Source organism: Penicillium rubens, assembly GCF_028828025.1.
Source record: "Penicillium rubens strain IBT 27055 chromosome Unknown utg000002l_segment0_segment0, whole genome shotgun sequence".
Classification (NCBI taxonomy): domain Eukaryota; kingdom Fungi; phylum Ascomycota; class Eurotiomycetes; order Eurotiales; family Aspergillaceae; genus Penicillium; species Penicillium rubens.
Window position 1 is genome coordinate 9222733 of NW_026890600.1, and position 26695 is coordinate 9249427.

The following is a 26695-nucleotide window of genomic DNA, read 5'->3' on the forward strand; positions in this document are numbered from 1 at the left end:
AAGCTTTGTGTTTTTCTCTTCTATTCCCGCTTCACTCCGAATACCACTGTTCGTGTACTGTAGCAAATAAATCCATTACCTATGTACCCTAGTCAGTTATTCTGTCTTGAATGCATACTTCCTCTGCCCAATATCCGGAGATTTGAGAACTAAATACTTTAAAGTACCATAGATCCGCATAGACTTGACAAATATTTAGCATGGATGAGAGAAAAGATGAATTCTTGGTATAATACAGCAGGCTCATACCAGACATGTATATTGTACAAGATCAAAAACACAAAGCAAAATAAACAAAGAAAAAGCAAAAGAAGATCCCAACTCCCATCCAAGCGGCCCAAACCAGACAACCTGATTCAATCCGGGAAAATCCAAAAAGCCCACTATTTCTTGCCAGAGGGCTTGAAAGGCTTCTTCTCAGGCGGAGGCGGCGCCTCATTCTGCCCGAAAGCACTAATCAAATCAAGCAAGTTATCCTCCTCTTCCTGATCCTCCTTAGCCTGGGCCTTCGCATCCGCCTCGGCCTTCTTAGCCGCAGCAGGGTCCTTAGCCGTCTCCTCGTCAGCAACAGGCGCGCTGGCATCATAGCTGCGACCGAATCTGGCACGGAAAGCCGCGAGACGACCGGCCTCGTCTTCCTCGACGTTCATCAGCTTGCTGCTGGACGGGTTCCAGAGGAGGGAGTTGCGCGTGTCGCGGGTGGAGCGGTAGATCGGGGCTGGCGAGGTCGTGCGGTGTGTGAAGGTGCTGCCGTCAGAGAGGGTGATGAGTTGTGTGAAGGTGTAGGGGCGCTTGGGCCGGCGGAGGAGAGTGGCGTGTCGGCATTGCGAGCAGATGAAGGTTGTGCTGCTCGATTGCGTGGGTAGTCTTGTAGGGAGGATGGTGGTTGTTGAGTTGGTGATTGTGGCCGCGGTGCGGCGGAGGGAAGTGTGCATTGACATGTTGAATTGGGTTATTCCGGCAATGCCAATGTAAATAATGAAGGGATTGTCGAGGTGGGAGGAAGACGCGGCCGCAATGCTATCGGGGATGTTGCGGAGGTTGCGAAGTTGATGCTATAGCAGAGAAATTATCGCGGGTTATGTAAGCGGGTCTGTTCCTTTCGGGATTTTCTTAACTTGCATGTTTCGCATGACTTCATATTGCTCCATATCTCTGTGAGTCTCTCTTATTTTCGGGGATTTAGACATGAATTGGCAGTGTCTGGATATCTGTGATATTGTGTCCTGCGTGATTCCCTGAGCGCCTTTCAAAGCTCCGTCAATTCCTGGCGGGATGAAGCTCGCCTTTCCAGTCGCGCATGGGACTGCTCGGACAGGACTCGGAGGTAGGTTGTCATGATGTATTTCGAAGTATTTCCGTGGTACTAATGTGAGCCATTAGAACTACCATGCATTAAGAACTATTCACTCCCGTTCCTGGGAACATCTCTCTCCCTCCGAACCTCTCCGCATGTACCATATACCCAACACCGATCACGATACGATCAACGACGATATACCAGCAATGCCACAGCCTCTTTAAAAGAAAATGATTGCGCAGGGAAGGCCAATGCCTCATCCCGTGCAGGCAACGTACCACAACCATCAACACCCTCGACATCTATATCCGACCAAGTCCGCCTCCTCATGCGTCGAGTCCCCTACCCCGTCGCAATCATAACGGCAACTGATCCCTCCGGTCCAGAAAACACAACCTCCTTCCGCGGTATGACCGTCTCTTCCTTCAGCACCGTCACCCTCACTCCGGACCCTGTGATCTCTTTCAATGTGCGTCGCCCATCAGAGACATTGAATGCGTTACTTGCTTCGCGCCGGTTTCTGGTGCATTTGCTTGCACCGGGTCCGGCAACTGCTACTCTGGCCAGGGATTTCTCAAAGGGGAACGTCACCCTCGCTGCTATGTTGAGAGGACATGGGGAATTTGAGTTCGCGGCTTTGCCTACTAAGAACGAGGAGGGACAGCCTCAAAGACCGCTTCCTATTCTTAAGCGGAGGCCGGAAGCAGTAGCTGCAAATGATGGTGTCGACTTTCCTTTTGTTTTTGAATGTACACTACATCCGCAGAAGATTGATGTGCAGGATCACTCAATTGTGCTGGGTACTGTTGTTCGGGCGATCGAGGGCTCTGAGTCTGTTTCGGCACAGGGGCAGGATGACAAGGTCTTGGATGAGCATTCGCCTGAGCGGCTTTGTTTGACGTATGCAAATACCAAGTTCTGGAAGATGGGGGGTGAGCTTTGAGCTTGGATACATGTAGTTGTCTGGCATGTCTGGTTTCATCTGAGCGATGGATGAAGAATGCTTCGTCGCTTATGCCTTCCGACAAAGCACTGTATATATACTTGGGAATACGGCGTTTGGTTGTATATAGACTTTCAGTTAGACATACGGTATCACAGCCAATTTCAACGGCCTATCTGCTATATGATCCTACAGGAGACATGAAGAGATGAAGATGAGAAATGCTTTCATGATATTGATGCGTCTACGCTTTTTGTGAGAGAGATATACAAGAACCGAGTATAGAACACTTTTGTTTTTCGGTTTTAGGAACAGAGCTGCCATGTATCTCACTTCGATCGAATCCATACAGTTGTTATCTCATCGCGAGATGCGTGCCACACTACCACAATGACCCAAGAAACTAGGTGTCATCACAATGCAGGCCGACGAGAAAGAGATTGACTAGCACGAGGCGGTAATCCAACCGGACGGAACCAAAAGCACGGACGCACAAAACATGAGGCCACTTCTCGAAAGACAAGCATGGAATTGAGCTTGAGCACCGCTTTGAGAGCGCCGCTAGGCATAGGACCACGGAAGCATGTACCGAGAACTAGTCTCGAGACGAGTGCGGACTGCCCGTCCCACTGCCACTGCCACCACTGCCACTACCGGTGCCACTACCTCGACTTACTGCTCGTTGGAAAGGACTCAAAACCCGGCGACCACCATGATGCAGGAAACCGTTTCCGTCAGACCCAGGCCGAGGCTTGGTCTCACCAAGCAATTCCGACAGGTCAAGCTGGAGAGGTGGCAAGCGGTTCGTGTCCAAGAAGTCAGAGCCGTATTGGCTGCTGCGAGTGGAGCGGTTGGAGAACGAACGGTCTCGGTTGTTGATGTCTGACGCGAAGTATGAGCTCGCGTTGCCGATGGGAGAGGTTGGAAACTGTGGGAGGAAGGGAAGGTCCTGCGATGGGCTAGTTGGATTTGACGGCATTTCGTGAACCGGAGAAGACGAAATTTGTAGTGGACTAGACCTCGCAGGAAAGCTGAGGCCCCCCAGCAGAGATCGAGCGCTAGGTGCAGAGGTCGTGGATGCGTTGAACGACGGACCACTGGTCTCGGGCAGAGGATTGGTGCCTGGCAAGTTGCCTTCGGGGGTGAGAGGACCAGACTCGAGGAGCATCTGCTGCTGTTGTTGCTGAATGGACTGCTCGATTGCAGATGCCTGCTGCCAGAGTTGACTCGTGCGCAGCTGGAAGTCCTGCACAGATTGGCTGATGCTCCCAAATTGCTCATGGAAATTGCTCTCCATCTTTGACTGGTCCTGCTCTCTGGCAAATTGTTCAGCAGCCCGACGTTCTCTCTCATTCAACCCTTGTGCATTCGCCGAGATGATGCGCTCATACTGCTCGTTCACCCGGGTGCGGCGACCCTGGAGACGCTCGCGCTTCTGGATGGCCTGAGACAATTCCAACTCCAGCGCCGCCACCTGCTGAGCTGCGGCTGTCCGAGCAGCAGCAACCTCTTCCTTAGTCGAATTGAAAAGTTCCACCTCACGTTCGAAATCCGCTTTGTGCGCCGACCATTCTTCCATCTCCTCCTCAGGGACATTTTCCATGGTGTCGAGTTGTATCTCCAAAACTGCAGTAGCCTCTTCGGTTTGCCGGATGTTTCGTTCTAGTTGAAGCGAACGCTGCTTTTGGCGATTCTCGTCATTTCCACTGTGGAGGCGAGTATTGAAGTTCTCAAGTTCTTTCCGGATTTTCGAGATAACCGCTTTGTGGTCGTTCTTCGTCTTTTTGAGGCGGTTGCGCTTTTCATTCAACTTGGATTCCGCATTGCCGATGGAGTTCTTGAGCGTAGTTGTGGGGGATGATGGTCGGTAGGTGGGTTGTGGGGGTGTCGATACCGCGGAAATGACTGTTCGAACAATGAGCTTGTTGAAATCGAGACGTTGTTATTCAGAGAGAACTTACCTTGCTCTGTGTCAGCCGTTGTAGGCGTCTTGACACTCATGACACAGATTTCCTCGTCGGTATCGCTCCGTACAAATGCACATGTGTAGGCGCAGTTGGGAGCAAGTCCAGCAATCTCGCCCCGCCATTGGACAACGCTCGGCCCCTTGGCATCCGAAACCCTGCATATCGAAGCGGTAGCCCAGAGGGCACCGTTGACGCAGACGTAAAACGGCTCCATATCTCCTCCCAAACGGCCAGCTTCAAAGGAACCCGACACAGCGGGGTCATCGGTAAAATCACCCGCGGCAAATTTGATCGAAGAGCTATCCACATCCGTAATCCATATTAACCCGTCGTCGAGAGAAACACCCTGCAGATCCTCCTCCGTCATTGTGAGATTGCGGGCTGTCTTAGAAATAGCCCGTGAATGTTCATATTCCCTCATCACCGTAACCTTTGTACTGGCAAGAGCAGCCCAGAAGGGCTGCCGGCTCCGAACTTGATTGGCTTGTCGTCTGCGTTTCTTGGCTGAAGTGAAGCGATCCTTTCCGTCTTTTAACTGACCATCAGGCCCCACGAAAGAAGATGAAACACTGGCAGCAGACTCCAGAGCAGAATCGGCTTGTCCCTGTGACCCCGCAGAAGCCTCCGTATCCCCCCGCTTGCCGGCCCGTAACGGTGTCGGTGACCGATTCTTGGCCATCGCACGTCGTGCCATGGCGGTCGCCGCTTGTGCTAGGATGTGCACGGCAAGAAGGCTTCGGAGCCAGCTCGGAGACGTTTGTGCTTCGGAGCGTCGGAACTCGGCGGGTAGCAGGTGCGAATATTGGGAGAGGAGATCGGGACTGAGCACTTTAGCAGAGACAAGATGACCCAAGACAAAGTCCTGGATGCCTTTACTGCGAACAAGATGGAGAAGCAGAACAATTCCGACACAGAGAGCATTGACCCCGCCGTTCTTTCCGGAACCCCCGCCACCCAAAGTGATAGCAACTTGGACATGAGCGAGATCGATGGCGAAGTTTTGCGCCCAGGTCCACATGAAGAGGCCCCAGAGGAGTATGCAAAACCCATCCATCGCAATCATCGTCCCCAGAGATGGCGTCCCAGCCGGACCTTGGAAAATATCGAAATTCGACGACAAAGAACCGGCCGCGGCGCCACTCGGAGGCATGAAAGTCAACGAGGCGAACAAGAACTGAACCAGGGTCAAGACCATCGGTGGAAGCTGTAGCAAAAAAATCAAGATGGCGATGGTGTCGTACATGGGGCACGATTTGAGGATAGTGGATGCGAGCTGGAGCGGATTAATCGAAGCATTGGATCCGGATCGTTTCGAGTTCCCGCTGCGAGAGACATGACCTGCTATGCCACCATTCTGGGTGACATCGCCGTTTTCCTGCGCAGATGCCATTTCTCCACCCTTGCTATGTCCATTCAACATCCCACGCACATTGCCATCTGCCTTCGTACTATCCCCTCCTTTGCCGGAAACTGTCGGAGGTGTTACGGCCGTATCGCTAGTAGACCGTACGGAAGATAAATCGAAGTGAGTGGACGCGCCCGGACCGGTAGCAGAGCCGTTGCCCGAGTTGCCATTCAGATGGCCGCTTGACTTTTGCTTGGTTACTTTCTTGCCGGGACCGACAAGGCCATTCTCCTGCCGATTGCTCTGGTTCTTCCTAGATGCAGCGGAGCGTGTCATGGAAGAGGGAGCCCGAAACCCAGGTCCGAGTCAGCTTGGCGGGATGAAGCCAAGGACTGGGACCAGGAAAAAGGCGAAAACCGACTAAAATTGAATATGGTGGGGGAAGGAAATGGTGCAGATTGGCTTGTATAGTAATGAAGATGGGAAAGAAAAAGGAAGTAGATGTATAAGGAAAAAAGAGAGAAAGAGAGAAAGACAAGAGACGACGCTGTACGTGGAAGCGTGAAGGGGAAAAAGTGCCCAGGTGGAATTGTATGAGGTCGAAAGAAACAGAATTGGTATTGGTACTGTCATTTGGTGTCGATCTCTGGTGCCTTTCGGGTAGGCGGTACCTGGCTTCAATACCATTCGCCACTATTCATTTCGGTACTGTGTACTTGGACGGCAGATTGCAAATTCGGAGAGAGAGAGAGAGCTCCTGGTAATATATTCTGGCTCTCTTTGTCGATCTGGAGTTTCTGCATGAAAAGTCCCATTCAGCACTGCCAAGCTTTCCGTTCTCTTCTAAACATCTATCTTACGATACCTACTCTAGGGCTTATTGACAGGTCACGCCTAAGAGCTACAACGGCTGCAATTGCCAAGTCCTGCAACGCGGATACCTACACATCGGCCAATCCTAAGCATGTCTTCGTTTTATCCAGACAATTTTACGGATACCCAGTGGTTCCCGTTGCCTCGGCGCTATGCGGACTTTCTTCAAAACGGGCTTGACTAGTGCTGATAAGCTAGTGAGCACGGAGTATGAAGTACAACCTACGATGTACAGATCAATTTGGAAGCCTGTTGAGATCACCAGTCCCTATTTGCTGTCAAACTGCCTAATTGGATTGACGATCGACCGTTTCTTGACCCGTCTGCTGCGGGGTCATCCTTGCGCCGGACTTATGGTATGTGTTACGAATCCTTAGATCATGGTGTGGTTATTACTCGTTGGGGAACTCGCTTGCAGATAGATGCGCCTGCAGGAATGAACACGCAATCCGAACATGGAGAGCATCTGAAGGAGTAAGTATGGGGAACTAAAGCTTGTGCGTATCAAACTTGTGTATCAACACTGTTCACCACATTCTTGCTGGAATCATCACATGCTCGGCTATCTCGTGCAGCTTTCTGAAGGGCTCCGCACAGATTTTGGAGAACGAGTATGGCATCTTCAAGAAGGTAATGTTCGATGATATATCGAGACTGATGCAAAATACATTTCTATTTACACTATTAAGAGGATATCCTCGAGTAGAAGATAAATGTAATTTTACTCCTTCCAGCCAATTCCGATCCTTCCCCCTCCTAATACGATACCCGGGGCTTGGCAGCCCTGGAGGGTTCTGTAGATCAGCCACAAACTTAGTAACGATCGGCCCGACGGCCGGCTTGGTGATGGCTTAAGTTATTTTTATGCATGCGGTGAGCCCTACCATTGTAGTATCTATACATATTGTACACCCCTCGATCACATGGGCACTTCTTTGGCTCTTTATACTTCCAGTTTTCCAAGTTTCCTTTCCAAATTTCACAAAATAGGGTACATGATTCTGAAAATTGCGAACCCTTCCACTAGCGTGTCCGCCCTAGTCTCTTTTAGAACCGGATTTTGCTTGGGTCCGATAAACTTCGGGTTTTTATGGTCGATCCTTTCGCTTTTCCTACTGGTTCCGGCTCTCATGTCCTGGTCCGGCAGGGTCTCCGGGTGTACGAAGTAATAATTGATATCAAACCTTGGCTAATCTTATGAAGGTTTCTCGGTCTCTATAAAGAGCTAAATGCACTCACTCCTACGAATATCCGCTCGGGGCTTTAACATAATCCGATCAATTGAACAATTGAACAATTGAGTCTTTTTGAACCACGTGGTTCATCGGGGCAAATCATTCTAGAGTTCACTTTGCCATATGTACTAGTTAGGGCGTAAACCAATTGAACTAAAAGGCCTACTAAAAGGATTACTGTAAAAGGCAAGAATGCCCTAAACCACCAGGAACATAAGGGCAAATTTATACGTTACGGGTATATCCATATCTCATGGAATGTATATCAAAAAGATATGGCCCATATACTCAAATTCCGCTTAAGGTGCCTGAAACGGGATATCTGCATTGCATATCTCTTTTTCATACTGTAATGACTGTAGGAATGTTAGAGAAAGAAAGCCACCATATGCACATAAATCCTCAAGAAGTCAACAAGGATAGATAAAATTCTTTACAATAAAGCGCCAGGTGAAACACTACCTACCTAGGTATACTTCGACGAGAAAAGTGACCCGAAACTCACATTCCATCCCCCGCATAATGTTAACTTTAAATTGAACCAAGACTTCTTCCAAGGTTTGACTGATTTTCCAAGGTTAACCGGTATGGTTATCGAATTATTACTACACCTGAAACCATCTATCTAGTTACGTCTCCAACACGACTGGACTCAATATAAACCCCAATATGTGTCAGTGACTCTGCCGAGCACGGTATGGCCAGCAGTTCCGCTCAAAAGTATCTCATCTTCTTCCCTCCAAGATGATCTTCGCTAGTAGAAAGAGATTGGATATCAGCTCCCGGACTACGTCCAGGATAGACCTTTTCGACATCTCCAAGCAATGATAGCGCCCGGATTCCACAGGTGTGATTGTCACGGGTAGCGGCACAATGCTTGATCCCATTATATAAATGGACAAAACATACGACCGAGAACCTTCGAACAGATGTGCGGTTATATAATTGTCATACATACGTGGATGTCCACGGGTTGAACAGCGATGCCGTCTTAGGAAGTGTCTTTCAAGAACACGGTTCTATAAAAAGAATCCCCCGGGGCAAAGATGACTTGTAGTCGCGATATGAAATTGTTAAGAGTCACGGTTAGAATATCAGTGCAATTTCGCCCTCACAGGGTCGTCAGCCTAGGTAGGCACCACCTCTGCAGGTAGGCCCCGGGGCTGGGGGCAGCACCACATTAGTCATCTTGTGTCCCGCCCGCGGGCGGGCCCGCGGGCACATGCCCACCTTGGAAGGTTGCAATAGGACAATTCTTACAACCTAGTGCTCAGATTACAGTTACTCTCAGTTCAATTCCCATTCCAAAGAGCCGAAGGGCCAATACCTAAAATGTCACAGCGCAAGTCCACGTTCCTTTCACGAGAGGTCTTGGTATGTGTTCCTAGCCTGTGTATACTCTCAGCTACTTATGGCCATTCACCTTAGACTTCGCAAGAAGCGAAGTGGAAAAGACTAGTCAAGACAAACTATATCGATCCCAACGGAGTCAAGAGAGACTGGGAGTCCGCTGAGCGCCAGGTACGAATTTTGAGTGTATATATATATCGAACTGTAACGACCTAACCAAATCGTAGACCAGACCAACAGACTCCCCAGTCGATGGAGTCAACATTGTCGCTTTTCTGAATAAGACGAATGGATCCGAGATTCTTTTGGAAAAGCAATACCGGCCTCCAATTGATCAAGTCGTCATAGAACTCCCTGCAGGATTAATTGATGCAGGGGAAACAATCGAGCAGACTGCAGTCCGAGAGTTAAAAGAAGAGACTGGGTATATCGGCGTCGCGGATAAAACTACTGGTATCATGTACAATGGTTGGTGAACCCGTTGTTCGTCTTACTGATGAATACTAGCTGACCTGAGATATCTTATTCAGATCCCGGCTTCTGCAATGCCAATTTCAACATGGTGTACGTCCAGGTTGACATGTCTCTTTCGGAAAATCAGAATCCAAAGCCTTGTCTCGAGGATAATGAGTTTATTGAGTGTTTCACGCTTCCGGTGCTGGAGCTGTCGGCTGAGCTGCAAAGGTTGGAGAGTGAAGGGTATGCGATTGACGCCCGGGTGGGATCCATTGCAGAGGGAATTGAGATTGCAAAGAGGTTGAAGATTTGAATGGTTTGGCCGGTGGAGTTGAAAGGTGGTTTACTGTCTTTGATTTATAGAGACGTGTCCCTCATTTTATATATGCCATAGACTGCGCCATAGGTTAATGATTCCTTGGCGATATGAAGAACATCGATGATACACGCACCCGGCTGTTGAGTGCAGCCCAGTAGAATAACAGGTAATTCAGTGTTGGAGACCCGGGAACAACCAAGAGAGCAGTTGGATCATGCATTATGGTTGCTGTCACGGGTCAGGCACAGGTAACTACTAGTACATACACAATGTCACCTTGAAGCCCACCGGTGCTATCCTGCACTACTTACAACTGGGTTTAGGTCCCAAGCAATTTGGCCTATACCGATTTCAAAATGAGATGTCGGTTCATTGCCGCTGCTACTATAACAGCATGACCATGTTCCCCTCCTCGCCAGAGATGCCGTCAGTCCGGCGTACTTGGGACTGTAATGCGTATGTACAAAGCGCAAAGACTGCAGCTGTCAACCCAGCGTCCAAAGAATGACAAGGAAACATAGTAATCCACAGCCCCATATAACCAGTTCTTCAATATTTCTACCCCACTGCAATCACCGTCACGCAGACCCGTTGTCCTCCACAGCATCAGCCCGATCCCAGCTTTTAAGCTCAAGATTCCGCACACGAGTCTCTATCTCAGCAATCCGGCGTCTCCAGTTCTCCTTCTCCTGCTCCTGTTGCTTCCACATAGCCTCAAACTGCTCCATTACAAAGGGCGGGATGTTGACAGTCTTGCGGTTCTTCTTGTAATCATAAATCACGATATCCTCGAAGCAACGGGCAGCAGGGCGTTGGTGGGCTTCAGACAAGATCATAACTTCGAGTCGGAATGCCGACTGGGATGAAAGATGCCCAGATGGGTCTGGGATCAGTCTTTGATAAACAGTAATTTTGTCTGGAGATTCCATGGGCTGCATGATAGTAAGTAAGTAAGTAGGTCCACTCATTTGCTGCTCTAGCGGTGTGGGGATTGGGTCCGGGATACAGTACAAATTTGTAGTCCACCTTGATACTCTTCAGGATGAGCCCGATTCCCGTACTACCAAGCATGTTTATCCATTCTTTCTTATTTGCGGTATCGATATAGTTACCGATATTGCGCGTCCAGTTTACTCGAGCTGTTTCGGCGTATCGAACATAGGTAACGTTGTTGACGTGACCTTGCTCTAGTTAGTATGGCATGGTCCATACATGGGAATAGCAGAATCAAAGGAAAAGGACGAAGCATACCCTATTATCCCGGTTAGCTTTGGTCCATAAATCCAAGACAGCGCATGAAGTAAGCGCAAAAGCTAGGGGGATGAATGTTCTCACCATAATATCCTAATCCATAACAAGCAGGCTTAGCATTAGTCACTCTCATTCTCACTCACAGCACAGACACAGTATTATAGCCCAAGCTCATACCTGTTCTCCCCAGACCACATTATGGCGAAACAGACTGCGCCGTTTCTTATCCGTGAGGAATCCCTCGCTTCCAGCGACCAGTTCCCGCCATTCCTTGGCCAATTGTTGTAGAATCTTTCCCCCCTCGTCAATCTGAGATGGCTTCATCCCAAACATCATGCACTTCCCAACCCTTCGCTTGGTCATTGTGAGCCATCGTGGATTGATCGGGGTTGAGGCCGAATCGGGGAGCTTTTGGCTGAAGGTTGTCGGGGAAGTCGCAGAGAAGAGGCGACGTGTGCCATTGGAGCACAGGGATATCGAGGCAGACAGCTGCGCTGGGAAAGCCGACTTAGGGAGCATGTTGTGTTGTCGTGGAGAGATAGTTCCAATGTTGGATTCAGCACTTCGACCGCCGATAACCGATAACATGAAGCTTGGGCCAGTACCCCGAGGTCGGCGAGAACCCCGCGTGAATATAGGGAATCTGAAACTGATCCTGTATTGATATTATTTTATACATATTTGAAACTTGTTTCAAATTGGATTTACATTTGAGAAACAAAACATGCGAATTTACCCTAAAAGTACGTACGTAGGTAGTAACTATATCGGGTATAGAAAATCCAACCTTGGAACTCCGCTAGTCACGTCACCGATAACTCCCGAAGCCTGGAAGCTTCTCAGCCGCTTACCTTCATTGCACCGCATCTCCACCACCAACTCTCAACAAGAACAATCTTTATTCTTGCATGGAGCAACAATGGTAAATCCCGAGCTGCGCCGGCAGGTCATCAACGTCTACAAAGGTAGGAAGCTGCATACGTCGCGCAGTAACTTGGCTTCCTTTGCTTTGGTCTTAAGCCAGTCGTCTGTTACATGCTGATATCCCGAGATACAGAGCTTCTGTTCTTAGGACGGGAATATCCTCTGGGTTACCAGTATTTCCGGGATCGACTACACCGTGCGTTTGCGAGTCAGAAACAGATCACCGACGATGAACAGATCCGCAAGGGAATAGCGAGGGCTGAGTTTGTGAAGAAAGGTAAGTTCTGTCTTTATTGCTGGGACGCCTATCCCTCGGGTGCAGTTGAGGATATGGTGCTAATTGCTTAATGCAGAAGTGGAAGCGCTGTAAGACTGGTCCCTACATACCTCCCTTTCCTCCCTATCTTCTATCGGGTTGTCGCATCCAACCACTTCCTATATTGCTGTATTACAATCACTTGGAAGCACAGTGGAATCTTTCGTACATGTCATTCTTCTATACATTGCACCCATAATGGGGTAGTGTCTGGCTAGATACACTGGGCATAGATTGACTCCTCATTATCATGGCATCATGCAAGAACTATTTTGACCCCCATCGCAAGAATTTTCTGTTGATGGCGACTAACAAAGTGAAAAAAAAACCAGGTACTATTTGAAGCGGTACCGAACACTGAAAAAGCGATATGGAAGCGAGGCCTGATATTCCCGCGGCTCTCACTTCTTCTCCAGAAATGTCCAGATCATATGCATGTTAGAAACCCAGAAAGACAGAAATAAAATTGGGGTATCACCAATACAAAGTGCAGAACGGTCACTACTTGACTTTTGCCCACCGGAACTCCAAATTGACTCAAGGGGTTCATTTTTTTTGACCCCACCAGGCGCTTACTTCAAGGCACTCGCCGCTGGAAAGTCCGCCTTTCTGCAAGAGGTCGGCTGTCATTGCAGCCCACCATCGGTCCCATTCGTCACGACCCTTTCCGCTAGATTCCATCAATATTGGCTCCAGCCCTTCAATCATCTGTATTGTCGTGAGGAGAGCCGTGCGTCGGATGGCGATCTGCTCTGGAGTCAGGGCCTTTCGTGGACGGCCGTTGGAATCCTTGATTTGGCCGTCTCGCTCCCAGCGCAAGTCACCCAATGGAATTGCGACGCGGCGACTGTCGACATTTTCCAACAAGTCCACTTCGGAGTTGAAGGACAGACCGATCGTCGCGCACGGGAGCGCCGTCAACTTGAGACGGTCGAAGGACTTCTCCAACCAGGAGTTATAATCGACCATGAACTTGTTCTGTGCTCGTGTGAATGGTGTGGCGGAAGAAAATGTATAAGTAGCCGTTGCATCGGCGATCTCCTGTTCTTTCGAGCTCGTTTTGCGGGCCGGAGCCGGATTAGGCAGGAGCGAGCGGAAGCTCCAATCTGAATCCCACACCTCCAGGATACCCCCGGACTTCAGCACGCGCAGGGGCTCGCTCAACCCCGATGCAGATTGCGCCGGACTAGAAGGACACATGCCGGCATCTTTAATGAACACGAAATCAAAATAGTTGTCCGGAAAGGGCAAGCGGGGTCGGCGTAGGTCATGACGTTTGAATTGCCAGTTCATTCCCTGCTTGCGCAGATCCGGCGCAATGGATATAACGTCTATCCCGGCAAAGGCCACATCGGGATGGCCTCTGCGGGTGAAGTAGTCGTGGCACAGACCAGACCACAGAGCGGACCCGCATGCGATCTCCAGGACGCGTTTGGGCGGCCGATTGGCTAAGTGGGGGTTGCAAAATGGGCCGCCGAGCACGCGCAGCAACATAAACGTGCGCAGGCTTTGGCGGTGGATCTCGGGCAGGTCGCAGGGCAGTGGGTAGACATTCTCCGGGTCGCGAAAGTAGGTGCGGTCACCCTGGCGCATCAGAGGGTATGTCGAGTAGTCCGTGAGTGAACTCAGGGACGAGGAGGAGGCGGCCAGTGTCGAGCTAAGGTTGGAGTGTAGGTCGGACCCGGAGGCGGTTGCGGCTGAGAATCCCAGTGCCATTATGTCCATATCACTTTCCTCTCAAGTATATCGATTGGTGTCCCCTATGACTCTGAAGATGGGTTGTGGGTTCGGTCGCATTCTCGGCGCAAGATTGAAGTTTTCATGAACGAGGCATGCTTTTTTTTTTTTCTTTTGCAGGCTTTTTTTTTGCGAGTGGAAGATAATTCCGAGGGAAATAGGAATTAAAATAGAAAAATCGAAAAAATAGAGTCGAACAGGAAAAGTGACGGGGACCAAAGCGGGCTCGGAAATTATCCCTAGTGCAGCCGGGGCGCAGAGCTGAAGAAAATTCTTGTTCAACGTTAAGGAAGAGGACTTAAATTGTAGATAGTCCTGTAGTTTTGCATACAAGGTATAACCCTTGGAAGTAAATTATTCGAGAAGTTCGAGAAAGAAATGGGGGAGAAGGAAAGAAGAAAAAAAGCCCTGACCCCTGGAAGTTGAATATCCACTCGAGTCTAGTTTAGTCTCTTCACGGTAACAGTACTTTGCTCCGTAGTGAAATATCAGTTGGATTGGAGCCAATAATATGTATTCTGTTTCACCCTCTTGCGTGAAAGTATTCCTGATTTTATATAGCATTGACATCATGACTCTTATATCAGTGCCCATGGTTCACTCGCCGAAAAGGGAAATTCTGGCCAAATGCGGTAGAAACTATAGAAGTTGTGGTATGTTGCATAGTTCATTATTTGCTTTTTGACATTTTATGGGGAATATTGAAACACGATTTTCAGGGGTCCACTAAAATCATATAGAAAAGATATCCTAATAACTTAAGCCAATACGGAGTACTTTGATAAGATACATCCAAAAGTAAAGCAAATTGTACAGAGCACAAAGTACTAGTAGTAGACGTGCACGTATCATCCAATTTCAACGAAAACTGGATACACAACCGTCGGAGATCCCTACCCGCAATATCCATCAAGTACCGAGTGTTTTAGTAATTGGGTCCGCAGTCTGGACCGACATTCTGAGACCTAGCTCGCCATTGTCTCTCTATCTGATACTTGGTACTTACCTAGTGCCCAACGCTAAATTCCCAGGCATTTGGGGTAATCGGCGATTCCAATCTTAGTCTTAGTCTGCACTGTGATCCGTGCCCTTTCCGCTCGGCAGTATTAAACGTACCTGCAGAATGATACGAGAATTCGATCGACGCAATAGCGTCTGCCACGTACTTTGGTTAAGACTAGTTTGATTTTCTAAAACACGGAAATAGACGGAGTTGACGAGGCGAATATGATCGGTAAGAAGAGGAAGGTAACTGTGTATTCCAACATAGAAGAATTGCATATTAAGCCGTTAGACCCCTTTTTGTGAACATGCGAGTATACTAGGTCTGTGCTACCTTGCAGATACATATCATCTGAACGATACGGAGTGCATATGTCGTATCTCTATACTCCGTATTCGCTCCAACATAGGGCTTTAATAGTCTTGTCTAGACAGCATTTCACGATTGAAGTTATATTAAGCCTATATCTAAGAATCATTTAATAGGGGTCTTTCTACTTAGTATACCAGATAATATTGTTAGGATGGTATTTTTAGGTAATTTCACTAATGACTACCTAGGAATGAATATAATTTACCTCTTGCCCTTCGTCATACGATTCCAAGCTTCCAAGGTTAGAGAATTCAATTAGTCCGTCAGTGGCTTTTCTGTCTCGCCCGAGCAGTTCGCGCCAAGGGGGAAGCCTGACCTGAACTACTTTGACACAAAGATTCTATGATTCCCTACACATAAGACAAAATCAAAATACCAGACTCAGTTTTGAAAGTATTGGATATTATTAGCGCTTAGAATAGATCAGGCCATTGTGCATTCTTTCAATCTTCTGGTTCGGGTCTCTTCCTCTCTTTGCTGGACCCCTTAGCTACATGTATATATCTCTATTCTAGACCCAGATTTCTTTCATTGTACGTTACCCCTAGTGTTGGCTAGTTTCAAACAAATGTCTAGGCAGAATCAAAATCCAACGCAGGTTCGACTTGCCAAAGACAGTTGCATTGCCCATGGTTTTGGCAAGCAAAGTCGACCACGTGGGTGGTTTTCATATAAACAGCCCCATCCATTGCAAAAAGTGACATAAATCTGTAAGATAGATGAAGGATATATGATCTATTTCAAAGATTTCTCTCAAAAAACCCCCCCAATTATTGAGAGACATCGACTGTGTCTTGGCAATTCAAGCTCATCAAAGCTGGGAAAGACTTTGGCCCTTGCGGCGATTCACGTGATCCCGTGACTCCCGCCTCGCTGCAAACCACCAGTGTCATCTCAGGACGTCCTCATCGACCTGGAGACAATCGTCTGGTTTGCTCATCTTTGCTACGTCAAGCTTGCCCCACTGATTTTTCTTCGACTCCCCATCACTCGATCTCTTTTTGCTTTTACGATCACGCCTTCTTTTGACCCTTCCGCCCAATCTCCGCCCTTAGGTACCGCAACCATTGCACACCTAAAGATACTCCCAGTGCCAAAGTCACCGGCGACCTTCAATAGTGGTTTGATACAGGTGGTTTTGCCTTAGGCCTCTATGTGGAAGAAGAGAAGAGACCGTCTCCGATCCTCTCCTCTCCTCTCCTCGACCCAACTCGACTTAGCGCCGCCCACCAACCAACAGGTTTTCCACCAGGGAAACAAAACACGGTCTCGTCTGCCACGTTAAATGGCAGATGGTACCTACAGGTTCCAGCAGCCTGGGGCCGGGCAGTTCTACTTCCAAGCTCAAGCACAGCAGAACCCTCACCAGCGGCACATCGTTCGAAACGGGACCAATTCACCGACGGGTCGACTGAAATTCAACCCCGACACCCCCTCCCCCTCTCGATCTCCTGCCCTAAACCAGGCTGCTGCTCTCAGTTCCTTCAACAACATGTACGGCCAAGCCCACCAAGGTCAGCATGTCATGATGAATGGCGGTCAAGCCCACCAGCGGTTTGGCATGCCGATCCCGAAGTTCCAGTCGCAAACCCACCACTCTCATCACACACAGCAGCCGCATCATCATGCCCACCACACACAAGCCACCCACAACCTCACTCATCAACACAATTTCCCCGGCGGCGCACTAGCCACTACGACCACTTCTCATTTCAACTCGACTCATCTGCAGAACGGAGTACCGACCGCGGAGGATGATATTGACGAATCAATGAACGAGCATTGGCAGCAACAGCTCCAGCTTGCGGCGGAGTCTAGACAAGCCACTTCCCCACACTACCATGCCCGCGTCATTGCGCAGCAAACGAAAGGAATCCAGCTCATGTCCAGCAATACTGACACAGAGAATGGGACGGATGGGCGAAATGGTGCATCTGCGGCGAAGCCAGCTAGCCGACAGGGTTGGAATGCGCTTGATTTCGGTGGCCAAGGATTGCGCGCTTTGACTACTTCGTTGTTCAACTATGGCTTCATTGAGAAGCTGTACCTCAACTCTAACAAGTTGAAGGTGCTGCCCCCGGCTATTGGACAATTGCGGAAGTTGAACCATCTGGATCTGTCGGGCAACGAACTCACGGAGCTACCAGAAGAACTTGGCATGCTTTCAAACCTGAAGAAACTCCTTCTATTCGATAACAACATTCGCACCCTCCCTTACGAAATGGGGTACCTTTACCGGCTGGAAACCTTGGGTATCGAGGGCAATCCCTTGAACGATGTCCTTAAATCTCAGATCATGAAGGACGGAACCAAAGCTCTCATCAAGTACCTGAAAGAAGAGATGCCGGGTGCGTTTCAAATGCTAATCCCGCTCTCAAGCATATTTGCGCGGGACTTTTCGCTAACTTCATTACAGTTCACCTACCTCCTCCTGACCGTGACTGGGTGATTCTCGATGATACCTCCACCTCGTCCAACAGCAATACGGAAAAGATCACCGTACTGTCGTACAACACCCTGTGCGACTCTTCTGCAACCCAATCGCATTATGGCTATGTGCCCTCACGTGTTCTGTCCTGGGAATTCCGCCGCGAGCTTATTCTTAACGAATTACGATCCCATAACGCAGATATTGTCTGCCTTCAGGAGGTTGATCAGGGAAGCTACAACAATTTCTTCCGGGAACAGCTTGCATACAATGACTACAAAGGTGTCTACTGGCCGCGTGGTCGTGCGATGGGCATGCAGGAGGAAGATGCCCGCATGGTCGATGGATGTGCTACCTTCTTCAAGGGAAGCAAGTACATCCTATTGGACAAGCAGTTGATCAACTTTGGTCAGACAGCCGTCCGTCGACCTGACGCCAAGGGCCAAGATGATATCTACAACCGACTGTGGCAGAAGGATCACATCGCCGTTGTGGTCTTCCTGGAAAACCGGCAAACCGGTGCTCGCTTCATCAGTGTGAATGCTCATCTGTATTGGGATCCTGCCTTCAAGGACGTCAAGCTCATTCAGACTGCGATTCTGATGGAGGAGATTACCAAGCTCTCGGATAACTACGCCAAGTGGCCTGCCTGCACAGACAAGACCGCATTTCGCTTCTCAGAGGCCGAAAGTGGCTCAGAGACCACGCCCGTTGTGGAACCGGCCCCCTCGATGGAGTACACTAGTGGCGATCAGATCCCTGTTCTCATGTGTGGTGATTTCAACTCTTCACCGGGGTCTGCGGCTTACAACTTGATCTCCACTGGGCGACTTCCCGAAGACCATCCCGATCTGGAGAAGCGACTCTACGGAAACCTCAGCAAGGTTGGTATGACGCATCCCTTTAAGTTGAAGTCCGCGTACTCCTCCATGGGAGAACTAAGCTTCACCAACTACACTTCCGACTTCACGGCCATTCTCGATTATGTTTGGTACTCTTCGAATACTCTCCATGTGTCGGCATTGCTCGGCGAAGTGGACAAGGAATACCTGCGTCGCGTGCCCGGGTTCCCGAATTTCCACTTCCCAAGTGATCATGTCGCGTTGCTTGCGGAGTTTACGGTCAAGGGTAAGAAGGGCAAGGTGGTAGAGGCAGACTTTGGGCCACAACGGCACTAACGACGTGGAGCATTTGAAATCTTCGGAGATGGGGTGTTTTTCCAACCGGTTTCTTTCCTGCTTGTGGTTTCGGAATCTTTTTGGGTGGTGGCTCTCTAGCCAGCCGTCTTATGGTGTTTCTTCACGTATCTCGTTTTTTTTTCTTCTTTCCTGTGTTTTTTTTCCCTGCTTATGAACGTCCATTTCCTCTTGCTTATCCTCTGTATTCTCTTGAGTTGCTAGCGGAGTAGAGGTTTGTTCCTCGAACAATGGTCTTGCCTTGTGTCTGTTGAATGTAGTGAAACAGCCTGGCAGAGTCTCCATTTACTCCCTGGCGTTCTCTCTCTCCTCCAAACCCCCTTTGTCTCAACCCCACTACATCTGTGTCTTCCGTTTAAGTTTCCTGATTTATCTCGGTTTCATTTCACCTAATCTCTAACCTCATCTGAGACGGCTTCACGACGCTTAGGATCGGGGGATTGGTGTTCGGGCGGAACAGGTGGTGAAGGGTATCTGCTTTTTACCCGTGACGAGGTTGCTTTGCGTTTTTCTTTCTTTTGTTTCTTTCAGGCGAACGGAGTTTTGTCTGTTCCATGTACGTGTTTATTGCGCCGTTCGTCCTATGCGAGGCTCAATCAAGAATAGAGCATGGCTTTGTTCATTTTCAGTCTTTGGTGTTCTTTTGTAGATCCCATCAGCAGCGTTGCTGGTAAATGTGAACAAGGATGCCCTTTCTATGGTCTTGGGTACAAGCTTGTTCATCGTGCTATTGTAATACGTATGATGCCTTGGACTCTCTCTCCTATGGTTCTCGTGATATATTGCACTGACAGTCGGACGGTGAGTTTTGGAATACGTTTTTTTATCTTGGGTGATGATGAATTGTTCCGGGGGGCCCCAGCGGCAGCTGGGGTGCCGGTCTGTGATGAAGGAACTTCAGTTATTTTGAGAGTTATTCTGTGATTTATTTCACGTGAGTTTCTTTGGAGTTGAGTTTGAAGTTCTATACTAACGTTCAGTCGGAAAGCGTTTTTTTTTTAAATGATGGTGTGAAGGATTTCCACTCAAAGTGGTTGTTCGTCTGACGGTACGGGACGTTAGCGTGTTTTTTTCGATTCTCTTCTAACATTGCTAGAGAATCGGTGAGCCGTGAGCCGTAGGCACTTACCGATTCGGGGGGGGGCCCCGTATCGAACATACGGGGGGGCTTTGCCCGCATCCCAAGAGGATGCTGTTCGACGGGAACGGAGTCTGATTGTTGCCGTTGGTATACAGGTAAGAATTGCTGAAAATCACATGACCTTTAGGCAGGATGGCCCTTGAATTTAGATTTCTGAACTCAGTTGATCCAACTTGTTTTGCTACTCATATTTATTTTGGAGGTTCTTCCTACAGTTCTCCAGATACCCTCTCCTTGCATGAGATCATGGCGGTTCCTATCCACGATCCGCTTGTCGGCCCAATACTGATTAACCAACATGGACGCGTCCGGCTGACACCGTCAATGATCCCTGATGCGTCCAATTTTGACGCTAAAGACTCTTCATTCTTCAATAAATGGAGCGAGTTACCTTCCCCAAACCAAGTTCGGGAAAAGGCCGAAGCACAATGGCTCTCAGGGACCAGTCTGGACAAGCGCAGAAGCCTCTTATACGGCGGGGCTCATGTGAGACCACCACCGGCGGTGTTTGAAGACATGGGGCTAGTTGTGAAATGGGGAATTCAGGTGGGGATATCAGAGGCCCAGTCTATCTATGCTATACACCGTTTCCTGAATGGCCGTATACCAGTTCCTGAAGTATACGGATGGCGCACAGATAGGGATGAGAAATTCATTTACATGCAATATATGCGTGGACGGACTTTAGAGGAAGCTTGGGAATCGCTGGAACACAATGAACGTGATATAGTCTGCCATCAGCTCCGGACAGCTTTCAATAATCTCCGCCAGCTTAAACAAGATCCTTCAGACACATTCATAGGTTTGTACCGCCCTAATACCTCTCTCTCTAACTGTTCTTTTCTAGATTATTCCATTATACATCTAACTCCTTCCTAGGCAATATTATGCGATCTCCTCTTTATGACAGAGCACTCCATCTTAATTACCTATCGGAGGCCGGACCTTTCACTTCAGTCCACGAGTTTCATGAGTGGTTCACATTCCTCCCTCGCAGACCAATGCCCGATCCGCATTCTGTTCCAATTGAACCATTTCGTCACGAGCTGTTTGATGATAGCTCTATCAAGTTCACCCACGGCGACCTCCATCGCAGCAATATTATTCTAACACCTTCTAAGCCATACCGTCTCCTGGCTGTCGTCGACTGGGAGCAATCTGGCTGGCTATCTGAGTACTGGGAGGCCCGCAAAGCGCAGTACACTGCCTTTCATAGGGAGGAGTGGTCGACGAAATACTTACCAATGATCCTAGATCAATACGCGAGCACTGCGGATCCATGGGATTGGTATATATCGGCTATGGGGTGTTAATCTAGCAGGGAATGGTTGGATAGCTGCACCTAGTGAGGCGCGAGCTAACGCACAGTCACGGAAACGGCCCGGGGGGCCAGGTATCAGTCAGCCCCTGCTCGCGCTCGGTCCTATTGCAGGCATCTCTAATCTGTTGGTTGTGATCTAAAGTGTGAGCTACCCTAGTCCTTGGAAAGCAAGAGTACGTTGTGCCGGGCGTCTCCTTCTCGAACCGTAGTGGTGCGCTCTCAGCCGTAGCATGCTCAGCCTCACAAGGGGCTTTTGGGCGCGCAGACGTCGAGATTTGTCACCAAGGAAAATATTTAGCAAGATGAGTTGTATAAATCCATTGATAACCACCTCTCTGTCCTCTTTTTCATACTCACAATCAGACAAACCTATTATAAAAACTATCTCTGTTGCGTATACATCCACTACATCTTCTTCGTTCCCTTTTCTGTATCCAGATCCCTCGCACTATTTACCTCGCCGTTCTTTCCAGTGGAACGCAACCTGCCCATTATGCTGTTTACATCCCGACCTGCGACACAGGGGACGTTGGAAAACTTATCCATGTGACTGGGAATCCGGCCCAGGGGTTCTTCCTTGAGTTCAGGCGCAACTACGACTTCGACGCCCCTCAACCAAGCTTCCAACTGATTCCCCTCGCGCAAGTGGACGATCGGTATATAAAGGATACCGTCGGCAACAAAGAGATAGGAGATACCATTGCCCGTGATCGATTCGAGTCGGTCGCCACCACGGTACAGCCTCCTAGTCGTAGTCCCAATCCTTTTGACCTATCGGTATGTACTCTTGGGTATTGGTATTGCTGCAGATTTTGACTGGAATACAGGCACCAAATTGCCAAAATTGGTTGCTGGATTACACTGAGAAGCTTGTTGCAGAGGATTACGTCCCAGACAGCACTCTCTCAGTCATCCGCAATGCCCCTAAGGTGTTATAGTCGAGGTAATTGCAGGTTACTTCTTTTCGCTCCTGGATGACGGTATCGTTGTGACATCTGTGCTTATGTATATGTCAGTGATTGGACAAGTGGTATTTAGAAATACAACTCTGTGGCTGGTCCTATTACATTTACAATGCTCTGTGATATTTGACGTCTTTTTGACCGATGTGAATGGTCTTGTTGGAGAGTATAGATATTTACATAGTGGGAATACTAGTTAGTGGCTTTCCAGGGTTAGCTTCCTTCCTATATTAAAGTGTATGACCACACTCCTATAGTTGTTGTGTCTTTTCGTGCCTGTTTGGCTCTTTCTTTGGTTATATATTTTCCCGTTTTAGTGTTATACCGGGTTGCTGAACCTTAACTACATAGGCGTATAGAGCCTAACAGAAAATATACTGTAGATGACGTGTCTTTATTTGCTAAGTCAGAGTCTTAGCCAAGCCGGGCTTCATCAATCACACTTGCGAGTCATACAATTGCAATACGATAGAGATTCAGAAAATGAAGAAACAAGGTACTGGGATTGCTATGATTGGGAGGAGAAGGGAGGCACTAATTTGACTATCTATCTTAGGTTCTGTCCCTGTAGGTAGCCTAACAGCCCAGACATCCAACGTCCCCTTTATAGGATCTCACACTATACCGGGTCTTCACTCTGTGATATGACGAAAGAGACGGAAGGAGGAGAGTGATTCTATTCTATTACACATATCATATAATACATTCGGCTTGGAATAATCCCCAGCCGTGCCAACTACGAGGCTTGATAATTGCACAAGTATATCTTAGCCCCCTCATAACATCCAATGTAGAGTCCACCTCCCACAACCGCCGTCACGCAAGTCAAAACAGATCCCCGAAACAACCCAGCTACCCCCTCCTTCCGCAGCACATTTCGAGCAATAGCGAATGCACCGATACGGGATGATAAACCAGGGACAGCCTTGAGACTCGACTGGGTGCTGCCTGTTTGCTCACCAACCGCAAGCCTCATCCTCGTCTTGACCACGTGAATAGGAACAAAGAACCAAGACGCACAACCCCCCGCAGCACCAGCACCCAAGACAGTCGCTTCAAGCTGCTGTCTGATATCATCTTTCTCTGTCTTCCACCGCTCAAGCAAATTCTCCTTAAACATCTCATACAAACAAAACGTAAGACACATACTCGGTAATTGACTCGCCACTAACGCAGTATACCCAGCCCACAGGCCAGAAGGATACTTCCTGAACTGACGCAGCATCTCCATCGTCGGAGACGGACCTCTTTGGGCATTAAGTGGCTGCTGAAAAACCTGTGCATTCTGCTTCAACACCTCACCCGGGTTCTGGATAGCGCAAGCAAGCAGTTCAGCAACCGCACTGCTGGCGACGTGTATCAGCGGCCGTGGAACGCCGAGCATATACCCAGCGGACTGTGCATTGTCGAAAGCCATCTTTGAGGCCTCGTATGCTGTGAAGAAAGCCACTGATGACAGCGTCCCTGCGACAAAAGTTGGTCCGAACCCTTGGTACAGCCCGCTGAAGAGGGCGCGATTGAGTGTGCCGTTTAGGTGCTTGTAGACGCTGCTGTACATTGGCGATTGCATGCGCGTTATTACTGTGTCCATTGGGTGGATGGCACCTTCGCTGGCCAGCGCCGCGATTATTGATGCCTGTTCGGGTTAGATCTGGGTTACTAGGTAGGAGTTTGATGGGAGGACTTGCTGTTGTTATTTCTAAGCCATTGAATGTGGACATTTTGATTTGAATTTTATCGCAAAGCTCCTAGAAGGGATGGGTGTGACTGCGCTGTATAAAAAATGACAAGGTGAGATACTCGGGGTCCGCGGATTCCGACCTCGACTCCGAGCTTGCCCGACCTATTCTGGTCGACTAGATTATGAACTTGACATACTATCTGTGTTTGCATATAAACTATGCAGTACCTTTAATACAAATCACCCATAATCAGTATCGAAGGTCTTAAAAATGTAGCTAGAGGCGAGCTTCTGGGGGGAATGAAGATATAAATACGCAGGAGACTATTGTCGAAGCATGATAGAACAGGAGTGACCAGCCCTCCAGGGCTAGTGACCACACTGTCTGGTCAGCACATATTGCAAATGGATGCTTTTGTGCGAAAATTGCTACGTTGGCAACAAATAGCTGACAAAAATATGTTAACATATGATTCGAAATCTTTCTTTGTCTACCTAGGTAGGTATCCCTAAAACTTGCTCTACGGGAAGACTCTCAAACCTTTATAGAAGCGAATATTGAGGCTGGTCGGGAAGAATAATTCTCGTGTTGTGTATACCTAGGTAGTGCGGCAGTGTATTGCCGCCAGTGCGTCAAGTATTTTTCCGTATTAGATTTTGATTATCATACCGCCAGTTTACTATTACTACCTCTACCATTGACCGCTCTACCAGTACCGCCTGGCTATTCCTATTATTACAGGACTCACTCACATAGCATGCTGGTTGAACGAAGTTTTTCCGGCAGAAAATAAGTAGGGCCCTAGGTAAGTACTCGGGTGTAGATCGAACAAAGTCTGATTGACCCACACGGGTAACTATACCAGATCGGGGTTAGTACTGCAGATGGACCCACATTGGGATACCTAGGTAGGCTAAGACAATTATTTGTCGCTCAGCGATGAAGCATCATAGACCATTGCCACATCCCTTTACGATGAGTTGCTTTGATGACCGATTACTCCGCCGCCTCATAGGCACTACGGTCATCACTTCGTCAAAATGGGCCGCGGGGCTTCTATCACCGTTGGCAAGTTTCTGTGTCACCTAGAAGGCCACCCAGGTCTGAAAGCTTTTATGCGGATCTACCATCAAATCCCGATCGCTGGAACGGAGTATGCGGACCCCGACATACTAGCTCAACGGGCCGTTTTACCTGAGGTGTACGGCGAGCTAGAGTCGCTCATGCTCTTAAAAGGCTGTCCCGCTGTTCCTCAGTTCCTGGGCCACGCCAAGAAAAAACACAAGGAGAGCACGGACTCCCTCCTGGTGGCTACTCATATATTTCGTGTGGAAAAAAGTCCCCGGGGAACCTCTGACGAAGGAATTCTTCTGGAGCTTGAGTCGCTTCGCGCTCGAGGAGCTACGCTCTGAGTTCCGCGCTGCCTATGAGTGAGCCTGTCCGCTGGGACAGGTTGGTACTATTCAATGATACTCACTAGTATCTAGGTATACATCCGCGGATGGAGGAAAGCCCCGCGAGTACGTAATTACCTCGTCGAGAACCTTGACTATATTTCAAACGTCTCCGAGGGATGCTAGCTGATACAATAGAGCTACTTCACCCATTTCAACTCATCATACTCATCCATAAGCTGAGTATAATCCTTACCAGCTGTGGCCCACCCCTTAATACCCCCTTCTAAAACAAGACTCTTTATTGTCATGTCCCTTTGCTCTTCCAGATATTCTGCAAACCAGTTCGCAGCACGCACCCCACGACCTCGGGAAGAGCCTGTGTCTTTTGTTAGGTTGAAATAATCTTGACGAGGAAACCAAAACACACTGACCACAATACCACACTACGTTAGCGATTCCACCTTGCGAAAGGACAGAATATAGAGTCGGAATAGTAGGATACAAGCTCTGCGATGGGAGGTTCAGAGAGCCCCGAATCGTGCCTCCCTATATACTTATTATAAGATCTGTATATGGGCGGCAGAAAACGTTGTGTACGTACCTCGAAATCAGTACGGCGTAAGTCAACTAGAACAAAATCTTTCCCGATCCTCTTGCCCTCGTGAAACCACCGGAGGAGCTCGACGCGGGAAATTGAGCCTGCTATAGTCCTTTGAGTAGCGTAAGCTACACGTCAAGAAAGTCACGCGGTGACTTTACCGTGCTGGGATCATTCTTATTATTTTCGTCTATGATTGAGGCTGATAAACGAGAGGCCAAGGGCGGGATCGAAAAGGAGGTATGGTGGAGTAGATAGGAGGAGCAGATGATGGGAATATTTTGTAGATATAAGTTGAGTTAGTATCGAGGAACGCTTCCAGAGAGCCCTTGCATCATTTTGCACAGTAGCCAAGACCAGTGTTAGCATGTCGCTCGCCTCGTGTGATTGGCCACTACCTTATTAACGGTACTATCCGACCTCCATATCTTTCAAGATTCCGTAGGAATGTGGGCCTTAGTTGGAAGAGTAGTACCTGGGCAAATTGCTAGTCGAGGTAACAATGTATTAAGGTTGACCAACTTGGAAGTATACCAGGATACATTGTCTTTCTGACGCACTCTATGTTATTCTATTCTA

The 26695-nt window shown here is 48.7% G+C and overlaps 12 protein-coding genes across 12 annotated transcripts; 6 read left to right on the top strand and 6 right to left on the bottom strand.

Annotated features, from left to right (window-relative positions):
- Window positions 1–383: 383 nt before the first annotated feature.
- Window positions 384–941, bottom strand: N7525_005927 (mitochondrial 54S ribosomal protein bL31m; the record flags this gene model as incomplete). Its single annotated transcript, XM_002564274.1, has 1 exon — window positions 384–941. One exon carries the CDS (start codon window positions 939–941, stop codon window positions 384–386), a length of 558 nt encoding a protein of 185 aa, XP_002564320.1.
- A 334-nt stretch (window positions 942–1275) lies between these two features.
- Window positions 1276–2243, top strand: N7525_005928 (flavin reductase family protein; the record flags this gene model as incomplete). The annotated part of the gene is made up of 2 exons (XM_002564273.1): window positions 1276–1327; window positions 1384–2243. 2 exons carry the CDS (start codon window positions 1276–1278, stop codon window positions 2241–2243), a joined length of 912 nt encoding a protein of 303 aa, XP_002564319.1.
- A 595-nt stretch (window positions 2244–2838) lies between these two features.
- On the bottom strand, window positions 2839–5891 carry N7525_005929 (uncharacterized protein; the record flags this gene model as incomplete). The annotated part of the gene is made up of 2 exons (XM_002564272.1): window positions 2839–4148; window positions 4205–5891. 2 exons carry the CDS (start codon window positions 5889–5891, stop codon window positions 2839–2841), a joined length of 2997 nt encoding a protein of 998 aa, XP_002564318.1.
- A 3104-nt stretch (window positions 5892–8995) lies between these two features.
- N7525_005930 (uncharacterized protein) lies at window positions 8996–9782 on the top strand (the record flags this gene model as incomplete). The annotated part of the gene is made up of 4 exons (XM_002564271.1): window positions 8996–9037; window positions 9092–9184; window positions 9241–9481; window positions 9544–9782. The coding sequence occupies 4 exons, from the start codon at window positions 8996–8998 to the stop codon at window positions 9780–9782; spliced, it is 615 nt and encodes a 204-aa protein (XP_002564317.1).
- A 584-nt stretch (window positions 9783–10366) lies between these two features.
- N7525_005931 (thioesterase family protein) lies at window positions 10367–11558 on the bottom strand (the record flags this gene model as incomplete). Its single annotated transcript, XM_061213554.1, has 5 exons — window positions 10367–10720; window positions 10800–10969; window positions 11031–11040; window positions 11124–11132; window positions 11217–11558. The coding sequence occupies 5 exons, from the start codon at window positions 11556–11558 to the stop codon at window positions 10367–10369; spliced, it is 885 nt and encodes a 294-aa protein (XP_061070575.1).
- Window positions 11559–11817: 259 nt separating this feature from the next.
- Window positions 11818–12311, top strand: N7525_005932 (electron transfer flavoprotein regulatory factor 1; the record flags this gene model as incomplete). Its single annotated transcript, XM_061213555.1, has 2 exons — window positions 11818–12004; window positions 12097–12311. Coding segments are annotated over 2 exons (402 nt in total), but the record flags the coding sequence as incomplete, so codon positions are not given.
- A 514-nt stretch (window positions 12312–12825) lies between these two features.
- Window positions 12826–13995, bottom strand: N7525_005933 (class I SAM-dependent methyltransferase; the record flags this gene model as incomplete). Its single annotated transcript, XM_002564268.1, has 1 exon — window positions 12826–13995. One exon carries the CDS (start codon window positions 13993–13995, stop codon window positions 12826–12828), a length of 1170 nt encoding a protein of 389 aa, XP_002564314.1.
- A 2681-nt stretch (window positions 13996–16676) lies between these two features.
- On the top strand, window positions 16677–18997 carry N7525_005934 (CCR4-Not complex 3'-5'-exoribonuclease subunit Ccr4; the record flags this gene model as incomplete). The annotated part of the gene is made up of 2 exons (XM_002564267.2): window positions 16677–17739; window positions 17808–18997. 2 exons carry the CDS (start codon window positions 16677–16679, stop codon window positions 18995–18997), a joined length of 2253 nt encoding a protein of 750 aa, XP_002564313.2.
- A 1382-nt stretch (window positions 18998–20379) lies between these two features.
- Window positions 20380–21469, top strand: N7525_005935 (uncharacterized protein; the record flags this gene model as incomplete). Its single annotated transcript, XM_002564266.2, has 2 exons — window positions 20380–20958; window positions 21036–21469. Exons 1-2 carry the CDS (start codon window positions 20403–20405, stop codon window positions 21467–21469), a joined length of 990 nt encoding a protein of 329 aa, XP_002564312.2. The 5' UTR covers window positions 20380–20402.
- A 1706-nt stretch (window positions 21470–23175) lies between these two features.
- N7525_005936 (putative mitochondrial carrier protein (Pet8)) lies at window positions 23176–24160 on the bottom strand (the record flags this gene model as incomplete). The annotated part of the gene is made up of 2 exons (XM_061213556.1): window positions 23176–24075; window positions 24128–24160. 2 exons carry the CDS (start codon window positions 24158–24160, stop codon window positions 23176–23178), a joined length of 933 nt encoding a protein of 310 aa, XP_061070577.1.
- Window positions 24161–25161: 1001 nt separating this feature from the next.
- On the top strand, window positions 25162–25533 carry N7525_005937 (uncharacterized protein; the record flags this gene model as incomplete). The annotated part of the gene is made up of 1 exon (XM_002564263.1): window positions 25162–25533. The coding sequence occupies one exon, from the start codon at window positions 25162–25164 to the stop codon at window positions 25531–25533; it is 372 nt and encodes a 123-aa protein (XP_002564309.1).
- Window positions 25534–25715: 182 nt separating this feature from the next.
- N7525_005938 (uncharacterized protein) lies at window positions 25716–26291 on the bottom strand (the record flags this gene model as incomplete). Its single annotated transcript, XM_061213557.1, has 4 exons — window positions 25716–25900; window positions 25950–26064; window positions 26120–26228; window positions 26278–26291. The coding sequence occupies 4 exons, from the start codon at window positions 26289–26291 to the stop codon at window positions 25716–25718; spliced, it is 423 nt and encodes a 140-aa protein (XP_061070578.1).
- Between the last annotated feature and the right edge of the window lie 404 nt (window positions 26292–26695).